The sequence below is a fragment of the Engystomops pustulosus genome, chromosome 2, assembly GCF_040894005.1.
Source record: "Engystomops pustulosus chromosome 2, aEngPut4.maternal, whole genome shotgun sequence".
Taxonomy (NCBI): domain Eukaryota; kingdom Metazoa; phylum Chordata; class Amphibia; order Anura; family Leptodactylidae; genus Engystomops; species Engystomops pustulosus.
The window spans coordinates 94,688,559-94,711,234 of record NC_092412.1 but is presented as its reverse complement, the minus strand read 5'-3'; the positions used below and the strand labels follow the sequence as shown (position 1 = coordinate 94,711,234).

General features: G+C 41.8%; 1 protein-coding gene across 1 annotated transcript; it reads left to right on the top strand.

The window, feature by feature from the left end:
- The first annotated feature begins 8 nt into the window (after nt 1-8).
- On the top strand, nt 9-15,500 carry IRS2 (insulin receptor substrate 2). The gene is made up of 3 exons (XM_072135557.1): nt 9-267; nt 655-3,775; nt 14,911-15,500. Exons 2-3 carry the CDS (start codon nt 748-750, stop codon nt 14,913-14,915), a joined length of 3,033 nt encoding a protein of 1,010 aa, XP_071991658.1. The 5' UTR covers nt 9-267; nt 655-747; the 3' UTR covers nt 14,916-15,500.
- Nucleotides 15,501-22,676: the final 7,176 nt, after the last annotated feature.

Below are 22,676 nucleotides of genomic sequence, written 5' to 3'. Positions count from 1 at the left end.
CCCGCCCTCCCCCTCCCCTCGCCTGTGTGTGAGTGTGTGTTTTCACTGTCGGTAACTTGGTACGTCACATGTTGTTTTGCTTCCCTACTTCAGTCACTGGATGAGATGCGCTATTTACACAGCGAGCGATAGCGGGAGAGGAAGCCTATGGCAGGCGGCCGGGGCTGATGAGCATGGCTACACCTGACTGGATTGCTGCTTGTTTATCCTCATATCACTGCTGCACCTCACCATCTAAGATGTTCTGAGGAGCTGCGGTCTCTCCTGGTAAGCTCTGGCGCTGTACACACTGTCCTGCGGCACTGTGCTCGCTGCTCTAGGTGTTTATGTAAGGTGGTGGCAGCCGCACACAGTTGGGGTCTGTAGTTGAAGTCTGTCACTTGTGTTTTGGGCACTGTACTCTGCGTTATTACTATGTCTTCATTCAGAGATGTGCGTGTCTTCTGCAGCCAGCCTGATGTTACTGTAGTAAGCCAGCGTGTATAATGTATAGACTATGGATGTGCTTGTATTATCTATGACTAGGCTGGGTGTACACCCGTCACCCCATTAGTATTGCTGTGTATAGATTAGAAGGATTACTAGACGGATCCCCCTCTGTTTACAACCTCACTCAAGTCTTCTTTTCTTTTTTCTTTTTTTTTCCTGTTGAAGGTCAAGGTAGAGCAGGTGGAAAACTACAAATACATTATCTGTCACCATCCGTGCGACTGTAGTGAAGCCCAGCGGCTGAGAGGTGCGGAGAGGATGGCCAGCCCTCCCACTCCAGGACAGCCAGTTCTCCCCGCTGCTGGCTCCAATCTCAACCACAACAACAACAACAACAGCAGCAGCGTTAAAAAGTGTGGCTATCTACGCAAGCAGAAGCATGGCCACAAACGCTTTTTTGTGCTCAAAGAGCCCGGAGAGGGATGCCCTGCTGCCAGGCTTGAATACTATGAGAGTGAGAAGAAGTGGAGGAGCAAATCTGCTGCAGCCAAAAGGGTCATTTCTTTGGACAGCTGTCTTAATATTAATAAGAGGGCAGACGCTAAAAACAAGTACCTGATTGCCCTTTACACACGGGATGAGTATTTTGCAGTGGCAGCAGAGAATGAGCAGGAGCAGGAAAGCTGGTATCGGGCTCTCACCGAGCTGCTTGGCACTGGCAGAGGGGAACGAGACAGAAGCAGCTGTGGAAGCGGTGGCTGCTGCTGTTCAGGAACTGCCAGCTGCAGCACAAACTGCAGCAGCCATCTGACACTCAGCGAGGACCCAAACTATGGACTCATAACGCCAGCTAATGCCGTTTACAGAGAGGTATGGCAAGTAAACTTGAAGCCCAGAGGTTTAGGCCAGATTAAAAGTCTCATCGGTGTGCATCGACTCTGCTTGTCAACAAGAAGCATCAGTTTTGTCCGTCTGAATAATGAAACTCCTTCAGTGACCCTTCAGTTGATGAATATCCGACGTTGTGGTCACTCGGACAATTACTTTTTTGTAGAGGTGGGTCGTTCTGCTTCCACTGGTCCAGGGGAGATCTGGATGCAGGTTGATGACAATGTGGTTGCCCAGAGCATTCATGAGACTATTTTGGAAGCTATGAAGGCCATGAAGGAGTTAGCTGAATTTAGACCTCGTAGTAAAAGCCAGTCTTCTAGTTCTAACCCAATCACAGTCCCAGGCAGAAGGCATCATACTCAGCTGCCTCCAAGCCAGACAGGACTGACCCGAAAGACGCGTACAGATTTTCCTCCCTCTTCCTCTAGTGTTCCTATAAACTCATCTTCCCGACTCCGCACTGCAAGTGAAGGAGATAACTTGAGCAACAAGCCAAATGTCAGTAGTCCCTTAAGTCCTAGTATTCTTCGAGCACCACTGAGCCGTTCCCATACGTTAAGCTTGGGTGGTCGTAATGGAAAATTGTTTCCAGCACCAGGGCCCCTTCAGCACAGCAGGTCCATGTCCATGCCAGTTCCAAGGTCTCCCCCATCAGCTGCAAGCCCGATTAGCTTATCTTCTGGAAGCAGTGGTCATGGGTCTGCATCTGACCCTCTGATCCGGCCGAGACCTTCTAGCTGCAATGCTTCAGCATCTGGGTCGCCCAGTGACACAGGTTTCATGTCCTTGGATGAATATAGCTCAAGCCCAGGAGAACTGGCACGTGCATATATGAGCTGCAGAAGTGGTACTCCAGATTCTGTTTCCGGTACTCCACCCCACACAGGGGACATGAATGGATACATGCCCATGGATAAACCCTTCCCAGTTGGATGCCTATGCCTTGCCCGGCGATTAGAATGTTCAGCACTGGAAAAGTGTCCCAGAAAGAGAACCTACTCCTTAACTACCCCAGGAAGGCAGAAAGTTACAACTCCTCAGCTATCATCTGCTTCCCTTGATGAGTCTACTCTCATGCGTGCCACATTTAAAGGAAGTCCTGGTCTTCTATCCTCCTCTCCCAAAACATGCCACCCTTATCCTGAGGACTATGCAGATGTGGAGATTGGTAGTCGTCATGAAGATGATGGGTATATGCCAATGAATCATGGGGCAGCTGCAGTATCTTCTTCCACAGATTATGTTCCCATGAGCCCAGCAAGTGTATCTGCACCTCAGCAAATTCTACACCCACGTTGCTGCACTGAGTCCTCTGTCGGTTCTCATGAGGATTCACCAGACGGTTATATGCCTATGTGGTGTGGGCCAAAAACAAAGACAGTACCTCTTCACCACCGACTTTCACCTGCAGAGTCACTGTCATTTACTCCTCCTGATTATTTCTTCATGCAGCCTAAAAATAATTGTTGCTGTCAAAACCTCACAATTCCACCCCAGACCATTAGTCCTGCAGATGCAGAACCATACGTAATGATGAGGTCTCCTGCTGCCTCCTCTCAACATGGTCGAATAGTTCGACCCTCCCGACTTGCATTGCGCACGCTTCCCAGTATGAGTGAGCATCCTCCAGAACCACCTAGTCCACCTGGAGGAGAATATATTCATATATACTTTGGGGAGACAAGGTCCCAAGAAACTCTGCCTTTGCCTCCCACAGCTGCTCTTTCAGATTCCACACCAATATCTGCTGCTGGAAGTCCATCATCATCATCTGGGTCTGAACCTCAGCAATCTCCAATTTCAGACTATATGAATCTGGATTTTGGCCCTTTATCACCAAAGTCCAAAGTCTCACCGAACTTGGGTCCAAACTCAGACTACACAGAAATGAGTCCAAGGAAGTCCCCACCACAGTCATCTCCTGTGTCTTCAACAGATAAACAGACATTACCTATAGACAGTACAGTTTCTGGTGTGCAACGCCTTACTTTGCTCCTGGATCAGATAAATGGGAGCTTTAATCTACATAGCCCTCCCCCAGATCCTGACAGGGGTGCAAAGGTTATTCGGGCAGACCCACAGGGTGGTCGCCGTCGCCACAGTTCTGAGACATTCTCATCTACCACTCAAGTGACTCCTGTATCTCCTTCCTTTGCACATAGTCCAAAGAGACACAGCTCGGCCTCAGTGGAGAATGTTTCCTTACGGCCTGGAGAGACATTAGAGGCTGGTGAATGTGGTAGCCCTATGTGCAGGGAAACCTCTGCTGGTTTTCAAAATGGACTCAACTACATTGCCATTGAGTTGTCACCTGAAGAGCGAAACCTATTGCTGCTAACACAAGCCTCGTCAAGAGGACACTTACCTGCTCTTGGACTTTCCAGTATGGACATTGGATCTTACCCAAGCATAGATTTCCTGGGACATAGGATGAAGGGTGCCACTACTGTTAGAGGTGAGGCATTACAAATGTTTCTTATTAAGACTTTGTATTCGATAAAGAACTTTGTAGATGAATAGTCAGTGTGGATTTTGGTTGTGTTGCTACAAATGACATTATCATGGCACAAAGGGACCAATGTGAGTCGCTTCTTATTGAGTGCATTGATTACTCCATATCTTAGAACAATACATCTTGAAGTGATACCATCTCACGTGGGATCCAACATTAATGGCCTTATTTACAGCAGTTTTTTACCATCCACGTGTTTAGCTAGAAAAACGATATTTAAAAAACGCCCACCATGGTCATCCCTTGCCACTGCTGTTCTGGTATTACCAGGTTCTCTGCAGGTCTCTACTTTCTGCTCCAACCATGACCTCTGCAGTCTGTATGCAGGGCAGGTAGTGGAGACTTGTGGAGGAAGCAGCAGGGGATAATTATTTTTTTTTTGGATGGATATACTCTGACTGTAAACGATGCCTGTCCACCACATTAGAGGTTATGTAACTTTGCACTGTCTAATTATCCTGAGACTGTGAACGAAGGGTCCAGGACTCCTGATGACGGTATTTTTAAGCAGGTTCCTTGCTGATAAATTGTTTGCCCTTAAACATTGTCAATAACTGTTTATGGAGACTTCAGAGCCTGGATGGCTTTCCAACTTTAAACAGATGCTATATGAACTATCCTCCCTATTCTGCCTGTCAGCCTTCTCTCACAGCATCATTCTCCCTTTGTATTTTATTACCTATGAATTACAGGTGGCTTATTTTTTTTATTTATTTTTTTTGTAATTTAGTGGAATGAGCGGTTGTGGGGGTGACCAAGTTCCTCTCCTGTCCTGTTTGTCCATTTCTAATCTTAGTATCTTCCCTGGTAAATTCTACCTGTGGTACTCTAGTGGTAGGTGGAGTTTTACTTAAAAATTAATCCTTGATGAAAATCAGAGTATTCATCCAGCTGACATGGTGAGAGTAGTTGTACCAGTATGTGACACTTACTTTGTCTGTATGACTATTAATGTAGTCACATGGAAGTTCCTTTCTCCTAATGAATATACGTTACACAGTTTCGTGTGTCTCAAACCGGTTTCATAAACCCAGAGTATAAGCTCCGGAAGTGCCAAGTAATCCTCTTTTGTAAGGGAAAGGTTAAATAAGCAGAATATTTCCACTCCTGACTACAGATAGTCTCCAGCTATGAAGGAGAAAGTGTGAATGGCTCCTTAGTCTGCTGTCTAGCCTTCTACGGTTACATTGTAATTTGGATCTTGTTTATGGTGCACATTTGTGAATGTCGTCTTTCTGCCGCTCAGAAATTGGTGTGTTTGGTTTTCCTGTCATAGCGTTGCTCAGCCATTGAAGAGCAGCTTGTCGGAGATTAGCATTGAATGGGGAGGGGCTCATTATTGTTTTGCTTAGTAAAAGACTCTTGTGAATTGCATACTAGTTTTTTCTTTTTCCAAAGGGACGTGCGAGTGGTAGGGTTTGTAGTAAATAAAGGATCACTGCTGCAAGCGTGCATAGAAAATGATGGGAAATATTATAAACAAACCTCGGGGAAAGCAGAAAGCTGCCAAGCGTGCAGAAAATATGATTATTGTAGGACAGCAGATTCAATGGTAATTACAAGAATTAACATCCCAGCGCCTTATAGGAATTCTGTGTTTTGTAATTGAAGAGATTTCTTGACAGCCTCTGCTTTGCCTCTCGGTACAGTAATTCTACCCTCCCCCCCCCCCCCCCCCCTCTACTTGTTTACTTTAAACCTCCCCCTCCTCTGAATCCAGGCACCAGACTGTGCTGGAGTCTTCTCATTCATCCTTCACTTGAGCTGTGGTTGTATTGAACCCTCTAGTGCCAAGAGCTTTGGCATGTGCCTGCTCTTTGCATTAGATCCAGGGGTTAGGCAAGGACACCAAATTTCATGTGTTTAGATCAAATCGCAATGTTTTGATGGTTATGATTTATGTTCAAATTTTATTCCTATTGGTTTAAGGGTCTGAATTAATGACAATGTTCACCATTGTCTACTCAACCAAGGTTCCTTGAAACTCTATATGGCGGTTCTTGAGTAGATGGCAAAAGCAAACATGTTAACTTTAAAGGGGTAATTCCCTCTCGTGCAGTGATGGCATATCACATTTCTGACCTCTAGGACTGATCCTAAGAATGAAGAGGCCTCCTCACTGTTTTCTCTTGCATTACAATGATCAGCTACCCACTGTGCTGGACACTAGGGCGATTGAAGCTCCCTATAGAGCCTGGGGTGTCACTTTGAAAACAAAGAAGGGGGTATTTGCATATTCCTTGTATACTGGGATTCAAAGCTTTTTCTAAGTTAAGGAAGTGCAAATCTTAAAGCAAGCAGCTAGAGAATACCTTAAAATTGTATTATTACAAAATGAATCTTATTTTCTTTATTTTGGCCTATTGTAAGATTTTATATTGATCCTTCCCTTTAATATTTGGTGCTTGGCCACATAATCCCTCATGGTTTACCTCATTGTACTGAGAGTGAGATTGGTATCTTGACAGAACATTAACATGCCCTTATATAGAACCTTTCTATTGAGCTGAAATCTAAGCAGTGCATTCTTTAGACCTGGCCACGTCACATTTCTGATGTTGTGCTAGAGGCCGTAGTAGTAAGTAAGAAAAAAAACTTGCTGCAGGACGTCTCCACAAATACAGAATCTGCATCTAGTGATTGTAGTAGATGTATAATGTAGACTTTGGAGGAGGCACATTGTTACACAAGACACTATGGAGTTGTCCGATAATGAGATATGAACGCTCTTTGTAAACTTGACAACCTCCACACTGGCAGTAAATGGATTATAACAAAGGAAAGTGATGGAGGATACAATATGTCTGTGTTTATTCTGGCCTTCATTGTCTATAAATCATATATAATGTGCTAGATCTGTCACCTTATTGTAAGGTGTATGGTGGAACATACTGAACTCTATTCCATAATCTTAAGCTACTGCTGCACTTCATATAGTAAGGATCTGTGTTTGTGAGCGTAAGTCAACAGATTCACTTTAACTGCACTAGAGCCAAAATATCTGTGTGTTTTGTGGTTGTCTGCTGAGCAAATCAAAAGACAGGCATGAGGCCTGGATTCTTGGCACAAGCAGTAAACCAGCCTGATGGAACCACATGTATGTGGTACCACTAGATGTGGCTTCTGTATCTGACCAATAGAGTACTGTACTCAAGCCTGTAACTGGATTCCTAGCCATGGATGCCAGTTATACCAATAATGGTTCATGTGTCTTGTTCAGACAGAACATTAAAACCTCTGACAATAATGGTGAATAACTCGGATTATGCTTTCACAACTGAACATTGAGTTCTTGAGATGGATGAGTGGGCAACAGGGTCTCAGTGACTTTGGCAAAGTCCAAATTGTAATGACTAGAAAACTGATACAAAACTTTGTCAAAGCAGCCGGAACCCGGTGGTGGTTCGTCATATCTACTTTTGCTGTTATGTCTGCAGGTTACAACTGAATTCTTGTTTTTCATGATTCTCAGAAGTGTTTAGGAGCAGGAATAGTCAGCGTGACCTGTCACTAGAATGAGGCATTTACAAGCTCCAGCCTCATATTCTAATGTGTTTTTGTGAAAAACTGAGTGAACTTAGCTAAGCTGCGTCCCTCCTGTTCATGTCAATGAGGTAGCAGTAATGATGACCATTCTGGTCAGACTTGTACACTCCTGTCACAGCAGGATGAGTCTGGCGTGTGCACGTCAGCTGGTATTAAGCAAATATATTGTCTTTGAACTAGACAGCAGTTCCCCTTTTGTACATTGGATTTTGCCCTGATTTTACAATAGATGTCCCCAGTGATTCAATGCACATTTTGGTTTTATTATAGCAACCTTGCTTTAGCTGTTAAATAATAGATTGGCTTAATATGGTTATTCCTAGAGCTTGTCTGGGACATTGCCATCACTGTCTGGTTTAGCAAGAGGCTTGGATATTTAGTTGCAGGTTGGTTGTAGGAACATCTTTACAACTGGCATACATTAGTTATCACAAAGTGAATGCCTTTTCTTATTTTTACAAGATGTAAACATAAAAGTGAAGGTTTAATCATACTTGCTATTTTATTTTCTTGAAAGGGGTTTCCACATTTGCAGAAAACCCCAGCAAAATAATATGCTTGGGTATCTAGGAGGTTCCTCTTTTTTTAATATCTCCATAGGGCATTATCAAATTTGGGAGTGGTTTAGATGGCTGTGGACCCCAAGAAGCTTTGGGTCCTGGGCTGCCATCTAAATTGCCCATATTGTATTTTGCTACTCAAAACATCAGGGGAGTGCCCAGGTCCCCATGAAAGTGGACTGTAATAATTACAAAACTATAAAGTAGTAAAAAGTGGTTGGGATGCATTTTGGGGAGAAAATGAGTTAACACCAGGCTGAAGAATTGTTGGCTGAGTACTTTTATGATTTTCTATTGCACAAGGTATTCTCATGGGGGTTAAACAGATTTGTGTTTCTGGATAAATACAGTCACGCTGAGGAGTTTAGAAAAGAGTCAGAACATTGTGAATGGAGTGTTTGTTCTAAAATGAACCTAGAACAATTGTTGCTTAAGGCATAGGAAGTGCATAGCTAGAGGATTGCCTCCGATTACTTTGAAGATTGCAGGACAAGCTGACGTTCGCTTGCCTCTATATACATAAACAGCGTTGCAGACGCGGAGAAGCTACCACCAATGGAGAATTTTATTCTATAGCAGTAATTCTGTAATCCACTGAGATTTCAGAAAGATTGTTCTTTTTGTTGTTTGAAATAAAGTTGTCTTAATACAAGGTTGGAGAAAGCAGAACTCTGTAGATGTGAATCCTGCAGTTATTTTCCCAGCCATGAGAACTTGAAATTGGAATTTATGATTCATAACTTTCTTCTAGCGTTTGACAAACAGATGCTCCAAACTGGCGTGTGAGGAATGCAGGCGGGTACTAACTTGAAGGCTCTTTTAAAGAGAGGTGATGTACAATAAAACAACTTCAAAGGGCAACACAAAGGCAGCAATGTAAGCTGGCAACCATACGGTCTTTAAGCTACTATAATATACTAGATGGCTGGAGACATGCATATATGTATGTGGTTTTATATATTGCTACCTCTTTATTTTCAGTGTTCTGAAAAGACAAGAAATAGAAGTCATTAAACACCGGTTGACTTCTCCTTGGCAGCAGCGTCTTTAACATATGTAAGCTACAGCTTAGTGTTTGCTAAGGCTAATTGCCCATACAAGATTCCATGGTGTAACATATACAGAACATGCAGCGTTGTGCGTAAGGCATCAGCTATGACGTAGCAGAAGCAAAGGGGTCATATGAGATAAAGTACAAATGAATGGGGCCGGCATGAGTAAAGAAGGCCAGATGACCTTTGGAAGGTGACTGCTAAAGTAAATAAAAAGCATAGCATATGGCAAGCACTGTCACGTTTTCCTGGCAAGAGCGTGTTGAATGGAACCCAATATAGTACGTAGATCCTTCATATCTGCCTAAAACCTCTTCATAATGCAGCCCTTGATGATTATAAATAGCTATAATAAAGGCAAGGAAGGATGCTGCCCTTAAAAGACCTCAGGCTTTGCCTGTGAGTTCAGGATTAGACTGTGCTGAGGCTCAGCATGTGCACACTGCCAAAATTGTATTCAAGGTCACTGCATGTCTGAATGAAGCAAGCTAATCTGTTTTATTGGGAGTGCAAAGGTACTTGTTCTCGGTGCATGTCATTATGCATGAGCAGATGTGAGGGGCAGTATTTTTGGCTCCCACAAGTAATACACAGAGCTTATTCACAAACCAAATACATGATCAGTATAAGTGATGTAATAAGTGGATGTATCCGACATGTGAGCACAGTTCTATCTATATGACATTTTATGGAGAAAGTACTTTATAAAGTAGGAGATGTTATCATTACAGGATCAATAACCATTACCGATTATTAGGCCGCCACGTTGTGCTAGTGTCGACCGAGCAAAGGGCAGAATGTTGACAATAACAATGTTCACCTTTGTAGAGAATTCTGCTGTAAACTGTTCAGATATTTGCTATGAAGATATGTTATTCAAGAAGTGATTAAAAAAAAAAAAGTAGAAACTATGTATTGATTTAAATGGTGACATCTAGAACAATTGCCTCACGTTGCCTTTGTTATTTAGGAGGATCGCCCATGCTAGAATTTACATAGTCATATCTACCAATCAGGTTTACTGTTGTTGTTTACGTTTGTGCCATCCGCATCTTTCAGGAGAAGACTTCCTTCCTCAGCAGATGGCAGCCTCAGGGCCATGCACCTGCCATGACAAGCAAGACACACTAGTAATCTACCCCAGCGCTGCTGTTGACAATAGGCTAATGATTGCATGCCATCTGCCTCCCAGGCCTACTGCAAAATAGAGGAAGAGATTTCTTCTTTCCAGAGACAATGATGACAATGCAAGTGAGATTAGAGGACAGTGAAGGGCTTGTTTTGAAGGGGCTTAGTCTCAGCTCAGAACGGAGGCCTGTCACTTTCATTCCGCAGTTATGGACGATGCAATATAGTCATGCATACAGTGTATGTGGATATATACATAAATCTATGACTTAGTCCTGTGTACTATTATCCATCCTAATCCACCTTCAGAATCCAGGCTCTGACTGTTGTGCACACTTTAAGTCCGGTCAAAGTACACTCAAAGAATATCTGTAGTAAACTGCTTGCAAACTGGAATGTGGAATCTTGCAGAGCTGGTTCAAAGGGTTTATAAAAACAAGTAGGAATTCATCGTTTCACCAGGTCTGCACGCACTTGATGGAGTAAACTGGGATTCTTCTTTATGTTGCATAAAAATTCTATAAAAATTGTGGAAAAAAGAAATAAAAAATAAGTATTGTTTTTATGCATGGATTCCGTTAGACGAATAACATGGAAACACTATAAAGTTTGGAGAAGGAATGATTTGTGATTCCTGTTTTTATAGATTAGGACAGTTACTTGGAGTTGGGTAAAAGTACTAGAGGTCCTCTTGTGTAACCGGTGCTTTGCACTTCTGGTATAGACAAGATATTGGTTCCTACAAATAGGCCAAGATGTTCTTGCTAAATTAAAAAAAAAAAAAAAAGTACAAACATCACCCAGAGTTTATACAGTATTAAGTCGGATTATATGACGCATGGATTAGGCATTGTTGAGCAGCTTGGTTTAATGGAAAGGGTCAGAGATGGTGGCATTAGTGTAATGCTAGACTGGCTGATACCAGTAGCTACAGGGAAAGTTCACTGTACTCTACAAGACTCAAGAACAAGCAAAAAAGGCTTGTGATGTCTGACTTCCCAGAATCACAAATTATTTGGCAAACACAGAGGATGAGGATTTTTTTTTTTACCAAAATGTAATGAAGTGTATGTTGAATGTTCTGTATTATTTGTGGCTATTACATATGGAGCAAAGTATTGTACACTAGGTGACACGTAACATTGAGGTTACTACAGGATAAGTTTCACATCCCATTGTGCACATATTTGCTGAGCAAACTCCAAGCTGCCGTTTGAACTTCTCATGAGCCATGTTCTGTTTGTGCCAAAAGCAGAAAAGGAGCACGAATAGCAGGTTCATTCATTTATGTTTATCACAAGCCACCCAAATCTCCAATTTGTTCATAGTTCAAGTCCACAGCTGGAGTATAACAACCAATGTCACTGTGGCGAGCCATTAGTTGTCTCTCTCTTCCAACACCCCCAAATACAAGGACATTTAGCTCATTGGAGCTTATATGTGTATGGGTTGGGGGTGGGGGAAGCCATTGACGGCTTAGGAACAGAGAGATCCAGCATACCCATATTCATCTGTTAGATGGTGAATTGCATTTACACTTTTGGCTATTTGCTAGATGGATTCTGCTTTATCTTAAAATTCTTAAAAATAATTTATACCCCCAATAAGCCTCTCCTGATATTGTAGTTAATATTTGCTATCAAAACAAAATAATTTTCTATCATTTTTAGATCTATGTTCTGAAATTTCTTTTATTCCTCCTGTAAATAAATTGCAGACTATGGCTACCTGCACATAAATGTGGCCAATATCGGCCTTGATAATTTGATGCCTTTTGGCATATTTTTTTTTTTTTCTTCCACAGATCTTCATGAATTATAGTCTGAATGATCCATGACTTTTTCTACAGTCACACGGTCAATGAGCACTGATCAATTAAAGTAAAGCACTTAGTGTAGCCATGTTCCGTCTGTTGGGCACATGGCTTATACTGTAACAGTGCATTCACACGCCCATTATAGGGCAGTGATCTGGTGGGGCATAAAGTATAGGACATTTTGGATGTGCCTCTTCCCATGGAAGCCCTGTGCTTGTCTGTCATCCAATTCAGGTGTGCACATATAAATGAGCCCAAAGGTGGGTGTCCATACACAGTATGACATGTTCAATCAGTGATATCTGTATAGAACCACACCCACCCCAGAGAATGGAAAATAGTATTTTCTAGTTCTCCTTTAGTTAAAAAAAATACTAACAGAGGAACATTACAGCTCAAAGATGTTTCTGGAAATAGAAACCTTTTGACCATTGATTCAACAGATTGGAATATCTCCACTAATATTTGCATAAGTAATCTCCATTTATAAAAGGTATTTAGCTTCAAGATGACGTGAACATAAACACCGATTCACGAGCCAAACAAGTTTAAGGTGTTTTCATGTGAATGGAAAGCAATTAGCATTTTCTATGCTCTTATGAAAAATTGATGTTTTGCTGGCTTCTGATGATGTGTGTCTTCGTTGAGAGCCCAGGGGCTGACACAAAGCTAGACTGTCACTTCGTGATTGTGTTTGCATAGTAATATAACCAGAGGCTAATTGCTAAACCCTCAGTGATGGGCTGAGCCCCAGACAGCCTTCCTTTCATACTCTCCTGCAGTGTAGTTTTATAGAAACACCAGGCATTGGACGTTTTTTTTTTTTAAACCAGAATAGGTTTATCTCTGGAGTTTTGGGATTTCTTTTTTCTTTTATGCACTAACGCTGAGTCTTGGCAATTCTCCTTGGTTAGGGGCATATGGGGACGTCTAGAAGTGTGGAGATGCCTTCAACAATTCAGTAAGTTGACCATCCTAGATAGTGGTTAATTCAGACCACTACGTGCAAAATCTAGGCTCTAACCTCACATTTAATTTATCTGTACACGAAGTGTACAGGCGGTCCCCTACTTAAGAACACCCGACTTGCATACGAACCCTAGTTACTAATGAACATCTGGATATTGGTAATTTATTGTACTTTAGTCCTAGGCTACAATAAACAGCTGAAACCGTTATCAAATGTGTCTGTAATGAAGCTTTAGTGTTAATATTGATTCTTATGACAACCCAACATTTTTAAAATCCAATTGTCACAGAGACCAAAAAAGTTCTGGCTGGGATTACAATGATAAAATATACAATTCCGACTTACATACAAATTCAACTTAAGAACAAACCTACAGACCCTATCTTGTATGTAACCCGGGGACTGCCTGTATAACTAAATGACTCTATAAGACGTATTAAAGCAATGTTTACAAGGTGGCTTTATTTTCCATCAGCGTAGGCCGTTTGTTTGAGGGAATCTCCTTATGTACACAGTGGGAAGGTGAAGTCGTCAACTGTTCCAGGCCTTGAGCTGATGATGAGGTTGAATATTTTCCCACGTCATCGGAGTAAGATGTGATGCAAATATTAATGTGCTGTTGACCTAAGACATGATAGATCAACATCCTATTTATTGTAAGACCAAGCGATGTATAGCATCTAGTTCTTTTATGTAGCTGAGCAAATAGACAAACATTGAGCAACTCCTTTGGCAAACGTTATCTGTTAGAGCAGAAATCAGACAGGAAACAGGAATTTCCCTATTTTCCTTTTGTGTGACAGATGGGCAACAGTAAAAGCAGTAGGCAGCTGTTCAGACCTGTGGCAGGGAAATACCTTAACCCTTTCGGCTTCTGTTGATTTGTAAGTTAGGAAGATGGCATTTGAAGCTTGCTTTTATTTTTTGTTAATTTCATGCTTTTTATTTTTTACAATAGATCGACTTTCAGTGTTCTTGGCCTTTCTTCACATGCATTGTATTTCAGTTACTAGAGCCATTCTAGACTCATAACAGCAAAAGGTCCCTCATCAGATCATTAGATGTGTCTGCCTAAAAGGGCACCTTATGGATCCTCTTAAAAATTGCATGAATTTAAGGGGTTTTAAGACAGATTTACGCAAAATCGGCTAAAAGCTACCTCATAGCTTCTGAATATTCTGAAATGGATGGATTCTGTGTCACTGGCTCATGTTTCCTCTGCAGTCCAGTATTGTTCATGTATGGTAGGAAGTGTAATTTCTTTGTGGATGAGCAGGCAACAGAGGAGGTTCAGGTGAGACCTGCCGCTGCTTTGCATGCTGTAACCTGAGCAAAGGTGAATAATTCAAAAACACTTCTGGAAAGCACTTTAGGAAAACAAATATTTTCTGCTCTTCTAGTCGAATGTAATTTACATGCTTGCTTGACTTTGGAATAAACCGGTGTGACTTGTTCCTTTTGCATTTCACTGCAGTGGAGGTTTTATATGGAAATCTGCATTCCCCATGGATTATGTTTTTGCTCATCGTTTCTCTGTCGACCATTTCTTTATTTTTCTTTATTTTTTGGGGAGTCAAGAATTTTACATTTTAGGGTAACTCGCTATCTGTTAATTGTTTTGCTTAACAATACATCATCCGCTTCATCCCTTTATATTTGTGCCCCTCACATTAGATGTAGTTCCATTGAATCCTCCCCTAATATATATGGGGTTGTCCTAATGCTTGCAGCTTCATGATAGTGGAGGGTTTGATTTCTTTCCTCATTCTTTTTGTTAGCTTATTTTGTTTGTTTCTCAGGAGAGATGTTCTCAAAATGGAGAGGCAGCACGCATACATGCCTATGGTCATCTCAAGTTAGTGGAAAGCAATAACATTATTCTGTATTCCATAAGAGTGAACTTCTTATGTGGCCAGTGTTAAAATCATTTTTTGTACATTTTCTGCCTAAAAAATGACACCCTGTTTTGTACAAAACTTAATATTTCTGCCTTTTATGTATTTCAGACTGAAGTTGTGGTATCGAAACCTCATCACATTAGAGAAGAGCTCTGCGGGTCTACATTGTGACCAAATGCTGCTATAGTCTCACTCCTTCCGCTCGTGCGGTGTGAATAGTTTCCGCTCAGGTACACAAGTGATGGACAGACTTCAGAGTTTCCGGGACACAGACCTTCTTTGGTGTAACTGAACGGCATTATTTTTCACATGGACGACGCGTAAAGCAACTATGTACTTTCAAGTTCACATTGAATGACGAGGCCTTCATCAAACTTCCTTATTTATTTTTTTTGGGAGATGGCAGTACTATCCAGTTTATTCTGAATTAAAAGAACCTGGTGCCCTACCTCAGAAAACAGGTTAAAATAATACATTTTAGAATTTTTTTATTTTATTTTGGTTGTGCAATGAAGCTTCAGAAGAAATGGTTCGGCATTATTGTTATTATATAAATTTACACTATCTTGCTTTATGGATCAAAATTATTGGCTGCACAGCTTCCTTGGAAAATGGGCACACCATGATGACAAGTGACTAGGGATCTAAAAAAAAAAACCCAATGCTTTGGTGCACACTTACTGTTCACGTTTCTGAAAGTGGACCAAAAATATTACTGAAGGACATATTTTTGCTCACAGCTGCATGTAATACATAGTTTCTTTAGAATCTAACTCCCTTTATGATCATGACCAGATTACTGTCTGTACAATAATGGCAGCCAGTTCTATCCAAGCAGTGATGCCACAACTACTATTGTCATATCCTAAGAACTCCCTCACAGTTGGGTACTTTTTAGTGTTCATTGATCTTAATACTGATTGTAATCACACACACACCTGCATTGCTCTTAACCAAAAACTTCCATATATTTGATATTGTGGAGTATTTACCCTAAGTAATGCGCTGTAACAACACCGAAACATCAGTTTGGCATGGTTCTTCCTGCTTCAACAGTGCGGTACTGCCCGGTGGATGTCATGCCAAGTCCCTGTATGAGATGTGATGATGTTCACACTTAGTAAGTGGCACGTGCACTTTTTGTTTTACAGTATACTGGAAAATGTAGTGTTTGCAGCATTACACAGAGTGCTGCATTCTCAAATATCACTATTTTACAGTCTATTTTTAAAATGGAAATTTTATGACAGATCTTTAATGTAAGGGTCCATAGCTTGTTTTTATCTGGTACGAAGACAGAGCGTGCCCATTTTTCTTTCTAATACCTTCCTCTAATCTTGGTCTTTCTGAATGTCTGTGATGCTTTTATCAGAGCTCACACGATCTGAGATATCTAGGCTGATGGTAGCGGTCAACAATTAAAGGACTAGTTCATTTTCTTGACTTTGAACAAGGGATTCGGCATATGAAAAGCTCCATGTCTTCCTACTTGATCAACAAAAGTCTTACTAACAAGGATTGTATTGCCAGACATAAATGAATGTAAATTCATATTTTTTTTTTTTCTATTGCTCCTTTTTATAGTCTGATTCTTGTTGTAAGAGGAAGGTAGTGCTTCATGACATACATGGCCTGTATATGTATAGTGTAGTTTTCTATATAATGTAAAAAGGTAAAACTTTCTAAACTATTTTGGCCTAGACTCTAAATGACTAAGAATTAATATTTGCTACGTATGAACCATAATCGCACTGATCGTTGTTACCTGCTGATGTCGATATTTGATTTATACTGAAAATGTGTAAAATTGATTTACTAGAGTAGTTGGGCAAAACGGGCTTCAATCGGGCTCAACTCTGTAAATTTCACATAAGGCATATGCAATATCTAAATCTGAAGTTTAGTTTACAGAATGCAACCAAAATGTACAGGTTTTGCGACAACACCGTAATGTATATTTAAATCTTTGTACATTTTTGGCCAGTGTCTCTTAAATTTAAAATATTTTGCTATGGTTAACCTAGAAGTTATCAACAGTATTTTACACTTTCTCTACTGGGTACATATTATTTCTAAATATCAAGATGTTAAATATATTTCAATCGTGGTATGACAAGAGACTTAACTTATCTTGCAGTGTCTTCCAATGTACAGTACTCCTATATATTCCTATAAATTAATAAATGATGCGATGCTGCTGAAGACGACAAACAAAACTAGGGTAGTGCATTGTACGTAGACTTTATTGATCTTGGATGCTGTCTTAATAGCCATATGCAATAAATACATTATTTATGATAGGATTTTGAGTGTGCTTTCTGTGGATTTGTAACATCAAAAATTATGATATTCTAATTTATTCTTACATTTTTCATTATGATATAATTGGGATTATGGTGTGCACCGCTACAATTCATGTTTGCTATAATTTATTATATTCCTTATTAAAACAAAATGACAAACGGTACCATGTCAGTTCCCTATACTTTATATATCATTTTTGTTTGGCTTCTGCCATTTGCTGTTAATGCTGAAAAGCATTTTCTTTTGCCACTTTTTATAAAAATAAAGATATGGGTGAATTTTATAAGTAAACAATCTTCATTTGCTATCTGTTGTCACAATTATTTTTCCATACCTCTGGACTCACTTTGTTTAGGGCAAGAAAATGCACAAAACAATCTTAAAAACCCTTCTCCTCAATATAACAATAAAAGTTAGAAAAGAATATGCAAGTAAAATCTTCCTGTGTTGTCTCAATAGCCTCTCCTCTTTACATAAAATTCCTCTGCCCATTTGCAAGACAACAAGCTGTGGCAGCAGCAACTGATTGCCATCTGCAGTAGGACAGATCCCGTTTTCTGGTTTTATTTTGCTAGTTTCCTGGAGAAGAAAAAGCATTTTGATCTTGACAGGATATAATCCCAGTAATCCATTCATGTCATGAAGGTTATTCAGTGATGAATTGTGATAGCCCCCCCAAACACACAACTGCCAGATGAAAAGACGGGATGCGGAACCAGGGACCTGCACAGAACCCAGACCACTCTGTTTTTCTAGGGACCACTGGAGAAGTTGCAGAGAGCATATAATACAGGAAAGCATATTGTTACATGTCAGAGCTCATGCCAAACACAGTGGCTTCTGTGTTCTGTTACAGAGAAGAGCATGTCCTAGTAAGAATCATTTTTCATGGATCGCTCATAGAATATAGGTCATGATGTGGTAACTATGTGTCACTGCCATGCTGCATGGAGACCACTGAATGCACTATAGCAGCAATGGCAAACCTTTTAGCCGCCGAGTGCCCAAAAAGCAACCCAACCCCCCCCCCCCTTATTTTTTGGTGAGGTGCCAACCAAAACTTAAAGCAGTAACTTATTGCTCCCTGCTCTTCAACTTTCTATCATATTGCCCTCCTGAGGACAGCAACACAGTGGAAAGATGGAAAATTTTAGCTTCTTTCCAGTGTCCCTCTGTACACAGAGAAAATCGTGGGGCCAGCAGAAGGTCCTCCAAAGATAATTTTCCCCTGTCTATTCATTCTCCCTATTCCTACAGTCCCAAGTAGCGAAGTAAGTTTCAAAATATGACAAAAAGCAGCATCTTTTAAGTTGCTTGGAACTGCAGGAATATTCTTTGAGTCTTGTCTGGTGCGCTGAGGTTATGGCCCGGGTGCCGCAGGTTCGCCACCACTGCACTATAGTCTGAGTTATCCATGTAAAAATGTGAAGGCCTTACATGTAAGATCCAAACCGGCAAGTGTACAATTTATACATCAATACAGTAACATTGCAGTATAGTGTATTAGCTACTAGACTCCCTAAGGTTCAAATCTTTTCCAAGAATGCGCATATAAGCAAAATTCGAAACTTTCAGTATTCTATTGCCTGAAAAAAAAAATTATGAAATGCAAAGGTGAATGCCATTGTGAAAAAAAAAATCCAAAATGACCATTTTTCTTTACATTTTGCCATTTAGTAAAATATTTATATGATGTATTCATGAGATGGTTTGGACCACACAAGGATCTCTGTAAATAAACCCAGAAATAAAAATTAACATCTTCACAGAACATTGAAGGGTGCCACTAGGAACACTTTGTACCAAATATAATATGATCATATATAAACTGTCAGGCTGCTGCAGTATTCTTTTCTTGGCTCTTACCAGGAAGGCAGTCTTATTATACAACACATGAAGGACGAAAAAGGAAGAATATTTCACTGTGCTGCTTCACGGAAGGAACTGGACTATCACAACTTTTCAATGATTTTATTTGTAGAAGGTAATGGAATGGAGCGTTTCAAGGGTGTATTGCTCTCTTTATCATGTTTAAAGAGGTGCTAAAAATACATTACTATGTTGCATAATAGGTAATAGATAAATACAAACATAAATAAGTGAATGATAGTACATTAATTCATAGATAGTTGGTATGAAATATACACTTAAAAATAAGAGTCGCAATAATTGCATAGATAAATTAATTTAGAATTATTTTTAAAAAATTTGCACATTGTAATGAGTTAGGTGGAAAACCCCATATACTGCCATACTGTAGTATGGCTGTGTATGGTACGATCAATCAGAGGATGGTAAGATCAATCAGGGTTAAAGTACCCTAGGGGGCCAAAAAATAAAGGGAAAAAATATATATACTGTATATACTCGTGTATAAGCCAAGTTTTTCAGCACAAAAAATGTCAATACGAAAGTAAAAATTACTTAAAAAAAATAAACTTATATACTCACCCTCCGGTGGCCCCGATGCATAGCGCTGCTCCCCCGATGTCCGCGCGGGTCGTCTTCAGGCATCTGCGCCCGTCTTCTGCAGGGCGCCGCCATTGTTTTTCTCCCGGGCAGCGCCTAGCATGACTTCAGCAGCGGCGCGTCGTACTATGCGCCTGCCGGGAGAGAACAATGGCGGCGCCCTGCAGAAGAAAGAAGCCTGAAGACGAGCCGCGCGGACATTGGGGGAGCAGCGCTACGCATCGGGGTCACCGGAGGGTGAGTATGTAAGTTTTTTCTTTTAATGCTGGGCTCGCTGTATACTACTGGGGATACCAGATAGTCATACAGTCCTAAAAATTGTAGCATTTAAACCGTCATCAAAAGTTGCACAAAATGACTTCACCCACAGCTACTACACCAAATTATGAAAAAGTAATTAGCGCCAGAAGATGGCAAAATAAAAAAACTATTTTGTCTACAGGAGGTTTTAATTTTTGTAAATGTATGAAAACATTATAAAACCTATACAAATTTGGTATCCCCGTGATCGTACCGACCCAGAGAATAAAGATGACATGTCATTTGGGGCACTCAGTGAAAGCTGTAATATTCAAGCCCACAAGAAAATGGCGCAAATGCGTTTTTTCACCATTTTCACTGCATGTGGAATTTTTTTCCCGCTTCCCAGTACACGGCATGGAATATTCAATACCATCACTATTAAGTGCAATTTGTTATGCAGAAAAAAAAGCCGTCACACAGCTCTTTACGTGTAAAAATAAAAAAGTTATAGATGTTTGAACGTGGGGAGTGAAAAATGGAAATGAAAAAACAGGAAAGGGCCCAGTCGTTAACCGGTTAAAGTATTGTCAAGGTTCTGGGTCAGTGCTGGCGGGGTCGGAGTGGGGTACCTGGGGCCCACCAGTGAAATTGATTTTGGGGGCCCAGCTACTACTACATAGAAATTTTCTGGATTAAGGACTAGCAGGGGCAGTGAAGTAGAGGATAAGCTAAGCCCTTTCTCGCCCCCTCTCAGCTCGGCTCTTGGTTTGTGTACAGGGGCTGCAGTGGTGACGTTATCTCAGGGCATTAACGCAAGGAATAGTATAAGAGTTACCCCTGGTTTCCAGGGCTTCGGCTGGTGACTGGGTAGTGGTTAGGGATAGTATAAGAGTTACCCCTGGTTTCCCGGGCTTTCTGCTGGTCTCACACTAGAAGGTTAGTCAGTGACTACAATACAGATCTGACACAGGAAGAAGTAGCATCAAGTACCTCACAGGTGACTTGTCTTCTCCTTCACATCCAGAATCATTGTGAAATCTGGTTACAGAATTTTCTGGCAGATGTGTTCAGCTCTGGGAAGCAGATCCCCCTCACTGCGCCCCTAAAAATACCACAGTTACTTGCAGTATAATGTCACCTGGATAAAACAATGTCCCACACTGTACTTCTAAAGAATTTACATAAGAAACCCCTCTGTGCCCCAAGCATATCAAAAATTACATTGTTACCCCCAAATATATTACCATACTACAGTCCATGAATTAATAATACTGTGCCATCAAAAAGTATTTGTGTAGTATATAGCCTGCCAGCCCCCTGGCAGTTTATATACTACTGGTGGCTGTCTGGCAGGCTGGGTGTATACTACAGGGGGGCTGGCTGGCTATATACTATATGGGGGCAGGCTGGCTGTATACTACAGGGGGGCTGGCTGGCTATATATTACATGGGGGCAGACTGGCTGTATACTACATTGGGAAGGCTGGGCTGGTTATATACTACATGGGGCAGGCTGTATACTACAGGGGACAGGCTGTATAAGACAGGGGGCAAGTTGGCTGTATACTACAGGGGGCTGGCATGCTATATACTACAGGGGACAGGCTGTATACTACATGGAAGCAGGCTGGCTGTATACTACATGGGGGCAGGCAGGGTTGGCTATTTACTACATGGGGCTGGCTGTATATTACAGGGGGCAGGCTGGCTGTATACTACATGGGGGCAGGCTGGGCAGGCTATATACTACATGGGGCTGGCTATATACTACATGGGGCAGGCTGGGATGGCTATATACTACAGGGGGCAGGCTGTATACTACATGGAAGCAGGCTGGCTGTATACTACATGGGGGCAGGCTGGGCTGGCTATATACTACATGGGGCTGGCTGTATAATACAGGGGGCAAGCTGGCTGTATACTACTGGGGCAAGCAGGCTATATACTACAGGGGGCAGGCTGTATACTACATGGGAGCAGGCTGGCTGTATACTTCATGGGGGCAGGCTGGGCTGGCTATATACTACATGGGGCAAGCTGTATACTACAGGGGGCGGGCTGGGCTGGCTGTATACTACTGGGGCAGGCTGGGCTGGCTGTTTACTACTGGGGGCAGGCTGGGCTTGCTGTATACTACATGGGGCAGGCTGGGCTGGCTATATACTACATGGAGCAGGCTGTATACTACAGGGGGCAAGCTGGCTATATACTACATGGGAGCAGGCTGGCTGTATACTACAGGGGGACTGGCTGGCTATATACTACAGGGGGGCTGTCTGGCTATATATTACATGGGGGCAGACTGGCTGTATACTACATTGGGGAAGGCTGGGCTGGCTATATACTACATGGGGCAGGCTGTATACTACAGGGGGCAGGCTGTATACTACATGGACGCAGGCTGGCTGTATACTACATGGGGGCAGGCTGGGTAGGCTATATACTACATGGGGCTGGCTGTATACTACATGGGGGGCAGGCTGGGCAGGCTATATACTACATGGGGCAGGCTGTATACTACATGGAAGCAGGCTGGCTGTATACTACATGGGGGCAGGCTGGGCTGGCTATATATACATGGGACTGGCTGTATACTACGCGAGGCAGGCTGGGATGGCTATATACTACATGGGGCAGGCTGTATACTGCAGGGGGCAAGCTGGCTGTATACTACTGGGGGCAAGCAGGCTGTATACTACAGGGGTAAGGCTGTATACTAAATGGGAGCAGACTGGCTGTATACTACATGGGAGCAGGCTGGGCTGGCTGTATACTTTTGGGGGCAGGCTGGGCTGGCTGTATACTACTGGGGGCAGGCTAGGCTGGCTATATACTACATGGAGCATGCTGTATACTAC

Coding starts and splice junctions, on each gene's coding strand:
- IRS2 (XM_072135557.1), top strand. CDS start 748: ATGGCCAGCCCTCCCACTCCAGGACAGCCAGTTCTCCCCGCTGCTGGC.